At 48.2% G+C, this 17,399-nt stretch overlaps 1 protein-coding gene across 7 annotated transcripts in view; it reads right to left on the minus strand.

Moving 5' to 3' along the window:
* The window catches only part of DIS3L2 (DIS3 like 3'-5' exoribonuclease 2), a 373,385-nt gene that overhangs the window by 38,500 nt on the left and 317,486 nt on the right, over positions 1-17,399 (minus strand). For all 7 annotated transcript variants that reach the window (XM_027118351.1, XM_027118355.1, XM_027118369.1 and 4 more), the window contains one exon: positions 583-662. In XM_027118351.1, coding sequence (XP_026974152.1) covers positions 583-662 — 80 coding nt within the window. The remainder of the gene's footprint in view (positions 1-582; positions 663-17,399) is intronic.

The following is a 17,399-nucleotide window of genomic DNA, read 5'->3' on the forward strand; positions in this document are numbered from 1 at the left end:
TGTAATGACCTATATGGGAAAAGATCTAAAAAAGGAGTGAATATATGTATATGTGTAACTGACTCACTTTACTGTACACCTGAAAATAACACAACACTGTAAGTCAACTATACTCCAATAAAAAATATTTTAAAAATTTAAAAAACTTTTTTAAAGAAAGAAAGAAAGAAAAATTCACAAGGTGGAGTATCACAACAAACCTATAAACATAGTTTAGTCAGACTGAATGACAACAAAAGCCAAAGTCACACAGTGAACCCAATTAGCAAGCGCATGATTGGAGATGAAGTGGGTAGGGGAGTATCTAGAGGAGCTGGAGCCTGGAAAGGAGGCTTTGCTTTGAAATAGACTTCTAATACATTACACCTGCTCCTACACAAGTATTCCAAGTCCTATATTGAAGGGCAAAAGAGATTTTACAGGAGAAACATTTTTGTGCCAGCTATTTTCTAGTACAGTCACAAAAATTGTGATTCCCTCCCTGACAATCCCTTTGTCGGGGAAGCCCAGTGTGAGGAAGGCTATGGGTGCTGCCTCTGCAGGACATGGTGAGCTGACACTCTTTCCCACAGAGTGACTTACTTGTTGCTGTCACGGTACTCGTAGATGTGACATCCTTGAGGCAATCCTGTCTCGTGGTCCAGAGTAAAAGCAAGCTTTAGCTGAATAAGGAGAGAAGAGAAAAACAAGTAAGTTTCAGGTAGCATGCTCTATTCATTCTGATAGCTGAAATGAAAAACAACAACAACAAGACAAGCGAAATCACACTCCCTCAAGATGATGTGTTGTGGAGAACCCGGGTCTGCCCGCTCTGGGAAGAGCCCGCACCTTAAGGGGACACTGTTGTCAAGGAGGACTGTTACCAGGACTTGACTTCTTCAGTTAGCATGCAACCAATTTTTTTTATTAAGCACCTACTTTGTGCCAGACACTGAGCTAGCTGATGGGGAAAGAACAGTGAACAGTAAGCAGAGAGGATCTTATGGTCTAGCAGAGGAGACAGACATCCATCACATAATTATGCTGATGAATGGAAAACCTTTTTTTATATATGTGAAACTTTGCAATAGGTTCTCTAAAGAAGGAAAAAACCTCCCATGTTTCTATAGAAGTAAATAACCTGACCTAGACTGGGAAAGTGGGAAGGAGGGGCTACCTAGACTGTGGAAAGGATGGATGGGGAGAGAAGAGGGTCCTCCTCAGCAGAGAACATAACATGTATAGAGCCCTCGGTGCAGGAGTTGCAGGAACTGAAGGATGTGTATGGGGAAATGGTGGGCAACGATGCTGGAGAGGAAGGCCAGGGCAGGGTACACAGGACCTTCTCAGCCATGTTAGAGTTTCTGGCCTTTACCTTACTAGCAAAGGGAAGCCTCTGACATGTCTTAAGGAGCGGGTGTGTGACATGACCACAGTTAAGTTTTCGCAGGATCCCTCTAGCTACTGCATAGAGAAAAGATTGTAGAGGAGAGAGCAGAAGTAGGAGCCCCGTGGGAGGCTACCGAGTAGTGCAGGTGAGCAGTGAAGGGGGCTGGGACGAGAGGGCAGTTGGGCAAGATGGAGAGAAATGGACAATTTGAGATCTCAAGTAAATTTTTAGAAGTAGAATCGGCAGAATATGCTGATGGATTTGGTGTTGGGGAGTGGTGAGGACAGAAAAGAAGAAATCAAGGATGGTTCAAGTTTTTGATTTAAACAACCAGGCAGGTGGTGGTTTCATTGCTGAGTGAGAAGACTGAATGCGGGGATGGGTAGAGAGTCCAAAGTCTGGTTCTGGACATGTTAACATTTTTTTGGCTGTGCCACGAGGCATGTGGGATCTTCCCTGACCAGGGATCGAACCCGTGCCCCCTGCAACGCTGCAATGGGAGCAGAGCGTCTTAATCACTGGACCTCCAGGGAAGTCCTGGACATGTTAACCTTGAGGCACTCAGTAGCTTTTCCTGATTAGGGAAGATCAGGAACAAGGAATCTGGTAATAAACTCTGGATTCTGTCTTACCCCTAGGTTCTTCATGACATTTTTTTTTTCTTAAATTCCATATATATGTGTTAGCATACAGTATTTAAGACACAGACCTACTAGAGAATGGACTTGAGGATATGGGGAGGGGGAAGGGTAAGCTGCGACAAAGCGAGAGAGAGGCATGGACATGTATACACTACCAAACGTAAGGGAGATAGCTAGTGGGAAGCAGCCGCATAGCACAGGGAGATCAGCTGGGTGCTTTGTGACCGCCTGGAGGGGTGGGATAGGGAGGGTGGGAGGGAGGGAGACGCAAGAGGGAAGAGATATGGGAACATATGTATATGTATAGCTGAGTCACTTTGTTATAAAGCAGAAACTAACACACCATTGTAAAGCAATTATACTCCAATAAAGATGTAAAAAAAAAAAAAAAAAAAAAGGATTCTGAGGGGAGCGCTCGGGTGTTGCTGGGAAGCCCGAGCTCAGTGAGTTGTGTGTGTCTTGCTAGAGCCCAGCTGGCTATGGCAGCTCTAACATTTCCAAAGGCAGGGCCATTTACTAGATTTACAAATTCACTGGGTTTAAAAATCACCAGGGGCGGAATTCCCTGGTGGTCCAGTGGTTAGGACTTGGTGCTTTCACTGCGGTGGCCCGGGTTCAATCCCTGGTTGGGGAACTACGATCCTTCAAGCTGCACCGCGGGGCCAAACAAACTAATAATAAGTTAAATTAAATTAAAAAATTAAAATCACCAGGGAAGTTTTAACTAAAATTAACTGCACATTAGGAGGATACATTGTTATAACTTTTTTTTTTTTAACTGCAAGGCTGTTGACACAACTAATGATCTGCATCATTAGATGCTGGATGATTTTTCTCTTCCTTAGAGGGAAACGAGCTTGTAGGAATGGCCTGTCCTCTCACTGACCCAGATGAAAATACAAAAACAGAAACAAGCCCTCCTTTACCATCATGGACCCAGGAACTTCAAGTCAAAGGCATGTTTTCCCCACAGAGCACTGCTTGGATCTTCCAAGCCCTCTTTCAGTAAAACAGAAAACAATTATTTTAAAATATCTGTTAATTACAACGCTTTTTTCTTTACTTCCCTCTTTGTAGTTAAGGTAAGGCCTATATTCATTTAGTCCACTTCAGACTGCACTGCTTAGAAATTTTCAAATCCTTCAATTCAGTGATTCAAGTTGTGAATTTATGGCTTAGAAAAATTATTATAAACGTAGGAGAAAAAGTGGGGTTTTTTTTGCAAAACTGTTTACCTCAGTATTATTTACTGGAAAGACTCTAAAAAGCCAACAATAGCAAAATAGTTAAATAAGCCATACTGTAGTCACATGCAGAACAGCAGGCAGCCATTAAACTGTTTATGAAGAACTTTGTTAACCTGGGAAAGTATCTGGATTAGATGAAAAGCAGCAGGATGTGTACTCAATTATATAGGGAAAAAAACCACATTAAAAAAAGAACAAAGAACGCATAGAAGACTGGAACGATATCAAAATGGCAACAGTGACTGCTTTACTTTCTTTGCATTTTCCAAAGTCTTTATGAGAAGCATGACGAGATGTAAGCTGTTGTCCTTAGTCATGAAGGAATTATGGGAAACTTCATTCCTGGGGGATTCTCAAGGTCAGGAAACTATATGTACACCAATTCAACAATAAGGTGAGTAAGCAGAGGTGGTGATGGAGATGGGGAGAGAGGAAATGGAGACAGAAGAGCCCTCATATTTATTGAAAGCCTACCAAGTAAAGGCTTTCCTTTATCCTGACCACAACCATTTGGTTTTTTTGTTTGTATTTTTGTTTTTATGTTTTTGGGTTTTCTTGGGGCCGTGCCGCACAGCTTGTGGGACCTCAGTTCCCCGGCCAGGGGTCGAACCCGGGCCCTCGGCAGTGAAAGCACGGGGTCCTAACTACTGGACCGCCAGAGAAGTCCCCCGTGACCACAGCCAAGTGAATTCGGTATTACTATTTCCTTTTCACAGGTGAGGAACTTGAGTTGGAAAAAGGTGAAGTAATTTGTTCAAACCACAATTAGAACTGGAATTTCAACCAGAACCTGTGTTCTTGCCACTTTACCAGAATTTTGGACTTGGTGATGGCCCGGAGATAATAAAGTCTGCAAAAGAGAGAGGAGCCAAAGACAATGAATGTCTAAGGGTTTTTGCCTTGGAGAGCCAGGTAGATGCTTCCTGTGATAAGGAGGAATGGCAGGGCTGGGACTGCTGATTTTAAGGTGCCCAAGAGGTATCTTAGTGGAGGTGACCAGTAGGCAGCTGTGTAAACAATTCTGAATTTTATAAGCAAGACCGTAACCTGGAGGTACAGGTCTGGGAAACTTTGGATGCGAAGACAGATGGCAACTGAAGCCACTGGAGCGGATGAGATGGTCCTGAGAGAGTATGTTGAGTGAAAATGAGGTTTTCGATAGAACAGCTACATTTAAGAGCTGGACAACAGACACTGAGAAGGGGTAGCCACGGTGTTCTAAGTTATGACGTTACAGGAGCCAAGGCGGGAACACGTCGTAAGGAGGGAGCACTCAGCAGCGTCAAATCCTTCTAAGAGGTCAAGTAAGAGAGGAACAAGCATCTGAACCAAGAATCCGCAGGCTTTAGCAACGAGAACCCTCAGGACAGCGGTGGGAGCAGAGGTCAGGGCGTGATGGGCTGACAAATGAGCAGAGCGGGAGGAAGTGGGGATCATGAGTGTTAACTCTCTCAGCAAACTGCAGAGTGGCTGGGAAGAGCCAAGGTGAATGGAACGGAATGGGACTGGCTACCAGGATGCGGGATTGAAGGAGAGTGGACTGTAAGATGACAGAGACTTGTTTAAATGCTGATAGAAGGAGGAAATATAGAGGGAGGGGTTGAAGACACAGGAGAGAGATGCCTGAGATGACAGGAGGGGGTGGAATCCGACATGCAAGCGAAGACCCTTTCTCACTGCAGCGGTAGGGAAGGCGGGGTGGGGCTGAAGATCTATCTATGGATTTGGGGTGGGTGGGTATGCGGGCATGGTGGTGGTTTGGAACGTGCCAGCCTGATTATCGTTCTTTTCGAAGAACTAGGAGGCCAAATTACCTGCAAGGAATGGAGGGTTTGGTGAGGGAAGGAACGGAAGTTGGAGGAATATGATGAAAGTTTGAAATTGCTTCTCTGGAGAACAGGAAAAGCAGTTGACCGGAGACGAGCATAAGGGTTGCCAGGGAGCATTACGGGTCTAGCTGAGGCCACAGGATCTGAGGTCACCGTAGCAACCATCTGTCCAGATGATTTTTTTTTCTAGCAACCTAGATGCTGGCATGAAGAAAGTTAGGTGGGTGTGGAGCTGAGCATTTGCCAGAAAGGCCTGAGGGAAGAATAGGTTTGAGGGATCAAGGGAGTAGAGGTATAATACTGGCAACAGATGGATCAGGGACTCTATGGGGAAACAGGCAGGAAATACAGATGGAGGGGACTGACTGGAAGAAAACAGAAGAGTCTGGGTGAAGGAGGTCTTGTATGGAGTTAATATTCTTTGAGTACGTCCTCTGTCCTAGGCACCTTTCACGTGTGACTTTATTTAATCCTCCCAACAACCCTGCGAGGTTGGCTCCTATCCTTACACTGCAGAGTAGTTTAAGTAAATTAGCAAGTAAGTGGCAGAACTGAAGTGTAGTCCATGTTGCTAACCACTGGCCTATACTGGCCTCCGAGGTGTCCATGAGGTCAAGGAGAGGGTTTGTGGGAGTCACTGGAGGCTGTGGTCAGAGAGAAGGCCATGTCTGATCTTGGAGATGGAACAGTCAATCACAAGATGCAAGGAGAAGTCGAGAAACGGAGAGTCAGAGGTTGGGGTGGGGCGTGGGGTCCTCCCTGAGAGGTCTGATATTCATTCAGGAGGATGAGATGCTGTTGCCCAGATAAACCAGTCCACAAAGCGTGTCCCTGCAGGTGTGTAGGTATGTGTGGGTGTGGGAGTAGGCGCCTACTATGTGCATGGCTTAATACATGAATGAATCGGTCCAGCTGGCCCCTAGAGCAGACGTAAGTGCACGTCTAGCAGTCATTTCCTCCTTCCTAATGGTATTCTAGTTTCATTCAGCTATACGCCCTCCCACCCCAGGCCAGGGGATTCAAGGGCAAGCAGATCCAATCTCCGGGGCTGGACCTGGCCGTTCTAAGGTAACCTCATGCACCTTTCAGTAACTGATCAGGAACCCATGCCAGCCAGTGCACGGCATTTCCTGGCCCTAGGCACTGCTTTAGGAATGGTCATGTGATCCAACGGAGGCCAGTGTTTGCTGGGTGCTTCCGGGCATGAGGGCCAGAACTGCTGCAACTTGCTTGCTACCAGCCTGAGAATGAAGCCAACTCACACAGGAAGCAGACTCAAAAGACCCAGAGAACAGCAGAGCCAGGGCCTCGATGGAGCTGTGCCCGGTCTCTGCCAGCCTTCCGGGCCCCGGCCGCTCTTCGTAATTGCTCATTATTTCTCTCAAGGACACCGACACTCTCCACTGCCCTGGCTCTGCTCTCTCTAATCCACTCTCCATAACACAGCTGAGCCATCCTTCTGAACACAAGCCTGATGACACTTCCATCTGTAAGAACCCTGATGGCTTCCTGCTGTCTATATGTCGGAAATATATTCATGAATCAAACACGGTCCAGGCCCTCTGGGGGTTGGTTGCCCACGTGAACAAATATGGACTGTGACCAAGGGACTGGTGGGGTGGCAAGTGCCGAGGAGGGTATGCCAACCCGGAAGGGCCCCAGGGCAGAAGACGGGCGCCTTGAAGGGGAAACACGAGTCTGCCAGACAGGGAAGAGCGCCCCGGTGTCGTCTTGCTGCAAAGCTCTGTGCGTTCCTTCTACAACTGCACAGCTCACTGCATGAGGCTGGACCAAGCCGTGCACACTCTCCTACCTCTGGGCCCCTCCTTGTGCAACGACTGCTTCCAGGGGAGCCCTTCCTGTCTGTCCCAGCAAGATCCCACACATCCTTTGAGATTCTCTCTGTAAAACTGGACCTTCTATTATTCCCTCCTCTGGTAACTAGAGGCAGGGCCGCTCTCCCCAGTGAGTCCGAGGGTTTGGGATGGGTAGCTTCACCAGGTACCCTGGGCACTCAGTGCCCTTATCTCTGTCCACAGCAGGTGCCCAAAGCATGTCGCTGAGCTGAACTGCAGAGTAGAGATTTGGAGCATCTCGTTTACCTGTCAGCGACTAACTGCTCCAGTCATTTAATTTACAGACACAGGGACTTCCCCGGTGGCACAGTGGTCAAGAATCGACTGCCGAAGCAGAGGACACGGGTTCGAGCCCTGGTCCGGGAAGATCCCACATGCCGTGGAGCAACTAAGCCCATGTGCCATAACTACTGAGCCTGTGCTCTAGAGCCCGCAAGCCACAACTACTGAGCCCACGTGCCACAACTACTGAAGCCCGTGCGCTTAGAGCCCGTGCTCCGCAACAAGAGAAGCCACTGCAATGAGAAGCCCATGCACCGCAACGAAGAGGAGGCCCCGCTCGCCGCAACTAGAGAAAGCCCGCGTGCAGCACCGAAGACGCAATGTAGCCAGAAATAAATAATTAAAAAAAAATTTTACAGACACAGAATCATGTTCCCCTGCAAGCTCCTAGTCACCCAATTTCATCCGAGTTTGTAATCACTCTCACCTCCGTAGAGAGATTCTGCCGCACGTGTGCCACCCCTCAGTCGCTGTGCCACCAGACTACAAGCAGTGGCTCAAATCCTCTCGGTGTCCAGAGGCTCCCATCTTGCCAGTGCCTACGAAGAGGCACTCGGTCCTTCACTCAACAGTATTTACTGAATACGTCCCATGAGCCTAGCATGGCAAGGAAACAGGCAGCCCTACAGGCTGCCATCTGTGCCAGTGCGGGCTCTAATCAAGGCCTACAGGGGTCCATCCACAGAGTGGCTCAGCTTGGAACGCTGGCCTGCAAGGATGACAGCTACTCCGAGACTTCATGAGACCCGGCTTTCCCTTTCCAGAGGCAGCTGCCACTGTCAAGCAGAAGAGCCCGCTATGAGTCAACCTCTTCCCTGGGAGGACAGTTTCCAACCGCACAACATCCCTGGTACTGGGTAAGGAGGGAAGGCAGCAAAGGGCCCATGAGGCAGTGACAAGGCTGCTCTGTCAGCCTCTTGCAGCAGAGGAAGGAGACCTTTAAACGGGTCTAGTTAGAGACAAGCCTTTCCTCTGGACAAAGGACAAGCCAATCTCTCTCAAGCAGGGAAGAGAGGAGCCTTCTGCTTTCAGGGGCTCAGGCCAGACCACAGAGGAGGGTAGGCCCTGGGCAGCTGGAGCGTGAGACTCCTGCTGGGAGCCCTCCTGCCTCAGGGAAACCGGCACCGTGGGTGAGCTGACGGAGCCTGGGTGAGTGGAAGGGGCCGCAGTCCTTCCCCACGGGCTGTGGGAACGTGGGGGTAGAGGCCCTACGGGGGTTGGTAGGTCTGCAGAAGGTCCTCCTGCAGCCCCTCCAGGTCTAGGGCGGGAGAGGGAGGCAAGGGAGGCCACAGGGCCATCCTCCCAGCTGGTGACAACAGGTGAGCGGTAAGAACGACCGATTCAGGACCAACGAAGGGTTCTCAGACGTTGCTTGAGGAAGAGCCTTTAGGTGAACCTAAGGGGAAGAATGAACACCCCAGGCTAAGCAGCAGAGGGGTCCATGGAGTCATTTAATGTAACCATTAAAGGAAGCATGACCTCACTCTGTACACCAGCCCAGTGAAGCCAACGGGCCAGATTACATTCATAAGAATAACTGAGAAAGAGTAATGGGACGGGACAGGAAAGGTGGCTGAGGGGTGGCTTGCTAGATGTTCCCCCGGGCTAATGAGCAAATTGGTCCCTAATCTGCTCAGGTGCACAGCTGGCTTTCCCAAACAGCCACATTCCTGGAGAACATACACACAGGCCACTTGGTACTAAACTCCATCAGCTAAGTGATACCAGCTCAGAGTCTTTGGTGCTTTTGAAAACGCTGGCCTGACTTTGGTAGGGTAAGAGATGTGTTAAGAAGTTTAGCAATTGCCTGTCTCGTCCACAACAGCTCCAAGATGACCTCTGGCAGGCAACCGGCTCTCTTTCTGGCCATGGGCTGGATGGCACTTGCAGGCCGGGCATAAGAGAGTACGTCCCCTCTCTGCAGGCTGCTCCGTGACCGAACAGGGGCAACCTCCACGACCCAGCACCGAGTTCCTCTCACAGGGGAGTAATGAGAGAGGTAGCTGGTGAAAGCAGAGTGCTGGTTCTGTGGCCAGCATTGCTCCAGTTCAAACCAACATGGGTTCTCCGGGAGGCCAGTGAGCTTGCTTCAATCTGCTAGCTATTAGGACCAAGGTTCAAACGCAGGTCAAGGACCAGACTGGGAAGCCTCCAGTCTCTGCATGGCCGACTCTTCCCCTCACAGTCCACTGGTCTTGCAGGGTGTCCAACTCTTCCTTAAGCTGAAAGCGGCAAATCCCATCATAGTTCAAACATCTGAGGTATGCCATTTATGGCATACTTAAAAAGAAGAGAAAAGTTACCTCTACCTGAGCCTTGGTTTTGCAATTGAAAAATCTTATTAGAAGGAAATCTTCACATTCTCTGAGGTGATCTTTAGTTTCTCTTCTTTAGTTTTCGTTGTTTGGTTTGGATTTCCTAAGCATTATTTTTTTCCCATCTCCTCTCTGCTTTCTTTTATAAGACAAAGATGCTGTGGACTTGGCTTTCGCTTGGTTCACAGTGACTCTACGGCAACGTATTAAGTTTCTTTCTCCTAAGTCCACTGAAGTCTTTTTGGACTTGGAGAAAGCTTTTTAAGAAAGAACTTGCTCATTCAGCAGGATTTTCCTCCCCACCCCAAGCTCTGGTTCTGACCTGGAAAAAATAAGAGTGAGAAAGCGCAAGAGAATCCTGCAGTCCTGACGCTCAACTGCACAAACCACAAAAAAGAGCCTCGCTCCAGTAACGTAATCATGGAGATTTCTGGCACCTTGGTCTTTCAAGAAAAATACATCCATCTGCTGGCACAGGGACCCATCAAACTAAATCCTGTTCAGCATGGAGTTCCCGATTCATTAGTGTTGGAAAGTCTATAGCGAGGCTGGCCGCTCCCACTGGATGACGCCTCCCTGCAGCGCCGTCTGTAAACCCCACAGCTGTGTTTTCACTTAAAGCCACTTCTCCTGACTCCATTGCACCTTGTTCCAGAGGCTCGTTCTATCCTCATTAAGGTTAAAAATGACAGGTCAAGGATTCTTCAATGCTGAAGTTTTACTTGCTCAGAAGAAAAGCCGTCTGTCTCCGGAGCTACGGTCAATCAATAGGGAAGGCTGCTCTTTCGTCAGGAGTCACAGAGGCCAACCTGGTTGGTTCATCCTGGGTTTGCCTCAGTCAGCAAGCCAGTCCCGGGAGAGAAGAGCCCTGACCCCTCCTGCCCGCCTGTCTGAGGGTTACTTCATGGCTCACCAGCAAGGCCGGGGCAGTAGAGCTCTGCGGGCCATGACTCCGCAGCACCTCTGCCTTTATTGCTGGGTGAGACCAGTACAGAAGACCTCATTCCCCTTCCCAGCACCTGTGTTAGCAGAACAGGCGTTCCCTTGCCCCAGCTTTCCTGATCAGGCCTTCCCTGGTCACTGGGCCACAATTTTTACCCCGCAAATTCCTGAGAAATATGGCAACGGGGAACACAAAGCACGGTGAACAGGTCTGCACGTGTCGTATGCAGAGGGACGCTGCAACCGACGTGCTTGACCCACTCACAGCAGGAGCATTTTTGAGGATTTTCACAGCCAAAGAGGGTGACTTCTGTTGGGACATTACCAGACCAGAGCCATCTCTGCTCAGAGCTCTAGGGCTCAGGCCAACCACTCTTCAGGGACTGGAACTGCCCAAAGCTGCTTCTGCGGGGAAGTGCCCATGTTGACTGTGGGAACTGCATATGGCCCCTCCACATGCATGGAGGTGGCTGTGCATCGTACAGAGAGATTGTCTGGGTCTCCTGGCATTTAGGATATATCAGTTTTGCAGCCTAGCCACCTACTTTCTAAAGCTTGTGGTCCTGCCCCAAACAGTGGAGAATGTCCACCTGCCAGAGCCTCCCACTTCAGCGCCTCTGCTACATAGTTTCCATCACACACACAGCGGACACCAGGGAAATGTGTCAGAAGCAGCCTAAGTGACAGGCTATCTGCTCACTCAGGCAGGTGGTCTAAGCTTTGTCCTTGAGTCAAGTTAGGCGACAGGGAAGTGACACCTGTAGATGACACGAGCTCGTTCACTAGCTTACTTGCCTTCCTCCAGCTGTGTTTTATCCTTCAACTTTCACCCGAGTTTAAGAAATAGCCTTATAATACCTCCTTCTTCGTTGGCCACAAATGTAAAAATCTGTCCACTATAACACTTAATGCCCCCACTATCAAGCCTCATGTGAGAAAGAGCTTTTAGTGCTAGGAAAAGCATCCTGACTTTCAGTGAGATTTGTTATAAGAAATAACCTTATGAAATCTGTCTCTTCCCCATAAAGCAGGAAGCTATTTCTGCATTTCTGATACTGAAGTCAGATAATATGATGCCCAGTCACAGGAATCATGCTCTCTTACAGATGTCCTATTACTTCTGCCTCTTTTCCTTGGCTCTGATTTTCTGTCTTTCTTTCTACTGTATTCATTTTACTGTTTATTTCCTTTGTTGCAAGTCTTCTCAAATCCTTTTTGGAAACAGATGAGAGTATACATAAATAAAATAAGGTTCTTCAAAATATAAGCCAAACATACATAAAAATATGAGAGCCAGGCAAGTTCGAATACAACTTGATTCAACAATGATCATGACGGTAGGCATTCAGTTCACGGAAGAAAGAAAACGGGTCATTCTCATACATGCCTCAGAGCCAGTGATCAAGCTGGCTCTAGTCTTGAAAAAACAGGAGAGAACAGAATGATCTTCCAGGGAATTGGCCTCAGTTTCCAGGGACTTGAGGAGTTGAAGGAGTTATATAACCCCAAGCTGGGAGCCAGCAGCTCTGGCCTTGTCTCTGTTCTTCCCCAGACTCCGGGATGGTGTGGGGTTCTGATGACCTTAGCCTTCCCACCTGTAAAATGGAGCTGAGTTCCTCTATGGTCATCCTTGTGGTTTATTTTACGGATGAATGTGAGATACTTTCTAGGTTTACTGGAAGAAAGCCTCCATAATAAGTCCTTGCTATACCTGTCAGAAGAAAAGCTCTGAAGATTTTCGGAAGACCAGCGCTCACCTCTTGTAATGAGAAAGAGGTGGCAGTGAAGTATTCCCCTGCATAAAGCTGTGTTACGTAGCCAAGAGCGACTGTCGAAGTTCATGACTTGATTCCATGCCCACTGTGCTTCCTTCCTCCCAGATGAGGCCAAATGTCTGGACAACATATTCCAGGACAACATTCTAAGGTCCCTTCTGGTCCTGGGGCAGCCAGTCTGCCCTACTGTCCTCCTCCTGCAACCAGCCTTCAAGCTGCAGCAGTGGGCTTAGCAGCACCTCCTGGCACAAGATCACTGGCCACGGCCATCCAGTCACAAAGTGTCTGTTGACCTGACGCTTCCTGGGTTGCTCAGAACCGTCTGCAAGGGACACCTAGGAGGCCCACGCCTGGGGTTACCGGAGGTTCCTACTCTCATCCAAAACAATTACTAGTGTCTGAAAGAGCCTTTCTCTTTTTGAACAATGTATCAGTCTAATAGGTACCATTCTAACTATGGTAAAGACCAAAGAACATATGGGTATTGTGAACTTTAAAGAAAATACAGAAAGAAGCTTACAGCTAAGATGAAATGCAAAGATCAAAAAATTAGAGGTTAGTAGAGGATATTAGAAAGGGCTGGGATCCAGCAAGAAGGAAAATGAACAGACTTTCTATGCCTTGCTAACTGAAACATCAGCTTTGGTAATAGAGAATCCTTGGATAATCTCGCATAGTTGAAAATCATTTAAGAAACTAGACACAATGTTAAATGTTAAAAAAATAAGTTTCACAATAATCTTAGGGGAACATTTTCATTAAGCAGAAATCTGTTTTCTCTCCAACCTTTGTATAATCTTTCTGGGGCTCTGGGCTGGAATTCAGGGGACAGTCAGAGGCTCTCACAGTGACCTTGGGGATCCTCTAGAATAACTGCCCACAGCACTGGACAAGTTTTCTTTCTAGCACTCTAAAGAGCTCAAGCTTTGCTGCGACCCTCCTGCCTGAGACACAGGTCTTACTATACCAGAAATAAGCTCATTTCGCTTTCGAGTGGGTGTACCTATAAACAACAAGCAACACTGTAGAGAAGTAAAGGGCGTGGACACTTCAGGCTGGTTTTGAAACCTGGCTTTACTTCCTATGAGCTACACGACCCCTGGCAAGTTACCTTACCTATTTGTACCTCAGTTTCCTCCTCTGTAAAATGGGGACAATAATGGTACCTGGTTCATATGGTTGTGAAAATTAAATGGGGGGAAAGAAAACACATTATAACAATACCTGACGATGGCAAACACTTGATAAATGTTCCTGATGTCATAAAGCTTAGGGTTATTTCTTATAATGAGTTGAGATCAAATTTAAAGGAGGACGCACTGGAACAAGCTGACTGGGTGGGACTCAACAGTCCCAGATGTGATCACTCTAAAACCCAAGGAATTTCCACATTAATAGGGTTCAACTTCTTAACTGGAGCAATATTTGGGAAGCCACTTCTCTCTGTGAAGGTCACACAGCAGGAGAGCACTCCGCAGGAGGACACATGCTTCAAAGTGTCCCGTCTTCTTCAGCGGCCCTGCCGGCACTTGCGGCGGCTCGGTGGCCGGGCAGCCCTACTGTATTCCCAGGTGACCAGCTCTCCTGGGCTGCTTCCCACGGAAGCGGCAGGCAGGGAGGCCGTGGTGCCCCTACATGAGGCTCACTCCTCAACAGAAAAGCCTCCACGGCCCTGCCAGGTCGGCAGATGTGCCTCAACATGGAGGCTGCCCAGCGCCTCTGCACTGGCAACAACTTGTCTGTTAATCTCCGCTTGGGAAAGGAAGAGGCCGCAGAGACCTGCTAGAGCATGGCAGAGGGCTGGCTTCTGACAGTCCGGATGTGGGAAAATTGCTTCTATCGTGGTCTGATTCTTCTCATTTATTCTCAAGTTGAAACAAGTCTCCAGCTGTCTGTTTGCTTAACTATCATACCGTCCAACGAGACTGTAAACTCCAATAGAGAAACCCCAATCGATTACTGTTTCTGGGCCCCACGAACCTTTATTAAAAAAGCACTTCTAGGCGATGTAGGGGCCTGCAGTAAGCCGCAGAAATACGAGGTTCCACATTCAACCAGACACAGCACCAGGAACTCCACACGCACAGGTACCGTTACTGCCATTTTAAGGGTGAGGAAGCTGACGTGCAGAGAGACTAAGTAACTTGCCTGCCCAACCAAGGTCAGGTGATACAGCAATCAACACCTGGCAGACCTAGAAATGGAACCCAAACCCATCTAACTACAGTCTGTGCATTTCTCACTGGGCCACACTTGCTATTTCTCCATCTATAAAGAGGGCACCAAGCTGGAAGCCGGGGGCTCCAACAATTTTCTTCTCTCCTCTAGATTCCAGCAGGCGTAGGAGAGCAACTGGGGTTCAGAGAGTCAGTCTCTCGGGGCTCATTGGCAACGGTCTGACGGAAGAACAACTGGAATTTAAGGCAAGTCGCCCTAGCGAGAGGCTGCGCAGACCGCCCGCCCAGCTTCAGGTGGAGAAGCCGGACTGGAGGAGACAGACGCCTGGGTGGGCCTTCCAGAGGCAGGGTCCTGCCGGCAGGCTGGAGGTGGCAGGTAAGCCCACTCAACGGAGAGCAAGTGGGAGAAAGACGCGGACTGGCTCTGGTTTTCCATTTCAACGAACCTGCCCTCTGGTTGATATGACTCAGTCACACAGGTAGTGGGAAGAGCAGAGCTGCAGCCAAGGGCTTCTTACCTCAGGGTTTGCAAGAGAAGAAACGCCAGTCAGCTAGTCAAAATACTGGGTAGCAGGAATAAAATCAAAACAAAGCAACAACAACAAAAACTAAGGTGAATATAGGATCTATTAATATCCTACTGATAAAGTGCTGGGGACCAGAGAGCCAGCTTCTGTTATGTAGGCCAAGGGCCTCTGTCCATGACATCATCTGTGAGGTGAAAGCCTCGGAAGAGATACTGTCTTGGGCTCCTTCTGGCCGTGAACTTTATAATTTTGTGGGCAAGTGCTTGCTAAACACGCCCCCTGTGCTGCTCAGCACCGTGCCGGGCACCCCGGGAGGCACAGGGGAAAAGGACGGTCTAAGCTAGCAGAGATGATTAAGCCACACTGACTCCAGCGCTGTCGGAGCTCAGAGAAGTAGCTGGTAGAGTGGCCTGCGTGGAATAGATGAGGCCTGTGAGTCTGGAAGGACAGCAAGGATTTGAAAGACACAGATAGGAGATTCCACGCAACAGGAAAAAACAAGACTTTAGCTCTCTTTGGGCACAGACCACACGGGTCACATCCATCACTGTATCTCCAAGAGTGTTCGACAAAGTAGGCACTTAAGAAATAATTGTTGAGGGGCTTCCCTGGTGGTCCAGTGGTTAAGAATCCGCCTTGCAATGCAGGAGACGTGGGTTTGATCCCTGGTCGGGGAACTAAGATCCCACACGCCACAGGGCAACTAAGCCCGCCCTCTCTAAAGCCCACGTGCCGTAAGTAGAGAGCCCGTGCACCGCAACTACTGAGCCCGCGCGCTCTAGAGCCCACACGCCACGATGGAATATCCCGCGTGCCGCAACGAAGATCCTGCAACTAAGACCCGATGCAGCCAAATAAAGAAAGAAATATTAAAAAAACAAAAACAAAAAAGAAAGAATTGTTGAAAGAATAAATGACCCAAACCAGAGAAGTAAGAATAAATACGTGCTGTTCTGTGAATATGTGCAAGATTGGTCCGACTACAGAGCAGAGGGTACAACTTTGGAACAGATAAAATCACATTGATGATGGTAACCAAAATGAGTAAGCACAGTACATCTTTCTGTGCTAAGCACATTAATGTGTTCTACCGGTGGATCTCTTAACAAGCTCATAGGGTGGGTGCTGTTACCATTCCTACTTTACAGCCGGGGACATGAAGGCTCATAGATGTTGGGAAGCTTGCCCCAGGTCACGCAATTGCAGCCCTGGGACTTGAGCCCAGGGGCCCTGACTCTCGGTTCAGTACTTTCCCATAAGACAACAGAGCCTCGGGTTACGTCTGACAGAGGCTAAATCCCAGACCCTCTTCTAGTGTGTGTTCTCCTCCTAGGCCACCTGTAGCTTTATGATGTGGACTGCTTTCTGAGAGCAAGCAACTTCTGAGCTGAGACCTGGCCTTTTCCAGGTGCAATGCTGGCGTCCCACTCAGGTGAATTAAACAACCCACTTTTTGTTTTGAGATGATTATAGATTTACAGAAATAGCAGAGATACAACAGGGAGGGCCCATGTATTCTTTACCCAATTTCCACCAAAGGTGACATCTTACATAATTATAACACAACATCAAACCCACGAAACACACTGGCATGTTATGTGTGTCTGGTTCTATCTCATTTGGTCACATGTGTAGATTCGTGTAACTGCCACAGCAACCTGGATATAGAACTGTCCCTTCACCACCAAGATCCCCCTTGGGCCACCTCCCTCTCCCCCCACCAGCCCTCAACTCCTAGCAACCACAACTCTGTTCTCCAGCTCTATCATTCGGTCATTTTAAGAATGTTATATAAATGGAATTACACAGTATTTTAACATAGCTCTTCAAAGTCATCCTAAGAGTAGGACTTGATCCATTTGTTCAGATTCGCAGAATATAAAACAAGAGAAAGATAAAAATTAAGCAGAATAAGGAATGTTTCTATCCTAGTTCTGCCATTTCTAGCTATGTGACTTTTGACAAGTTATTTAACCTCAAGTCTCAGTTTCCTCATCTGTAAAAATGGGTATAAGGTTTAAGGATTAAATGAGGTAACATGTGAAAGCACTTGGCAAATGGCAGGTGCTCAATAAATTCTAGCTGTTTGTTATTATTAATAACAAGCCAAGGAAGCCTCTGTGCTTCTTTATAGAAAATCAGGCTCTTAACGGTCACAGACGATTAAGGAAATGACCAGCCAGCCCTTAAACGACCCCAGGTTATTCTTCTCTTTGCTTTCCAAGACTCCACTGTGGAAACAACCCAGGGACTTTTAAAAGGCGCTTCCAACAGGCATCTTCGTGAGCACACCATCCTGAGAACAAGCAGCCACTCCCCAGGCCAGATCCACTGGGGGGCCTAGAATTCTGAGAGCGGGAAAAACAGTCAAGAGCTCTGTTCAGCATAGAATGCGTCCAGAGGACAGCCAGGGTTTGTGCAGAGGCCTCCAGCAGCCCA

This window comes from Aethalodelphis obliquidens, unplaced genomic scaffold (assembly GCF_003676395.1).
Source record: "Aethalodelphis obliquidens isolate GAN/ISIS:26980383/991018 unplaced genomic scaffold, ASM367639v1 scaffold2, whole genome shotgun sequence".
Lineage (NCBI taxonomy): Eukaryota > Metazoa > Chordata > Mammalia > Artiodactyla > Delphinidae > Aethalodelphis > Aethalodelphis obliquidens.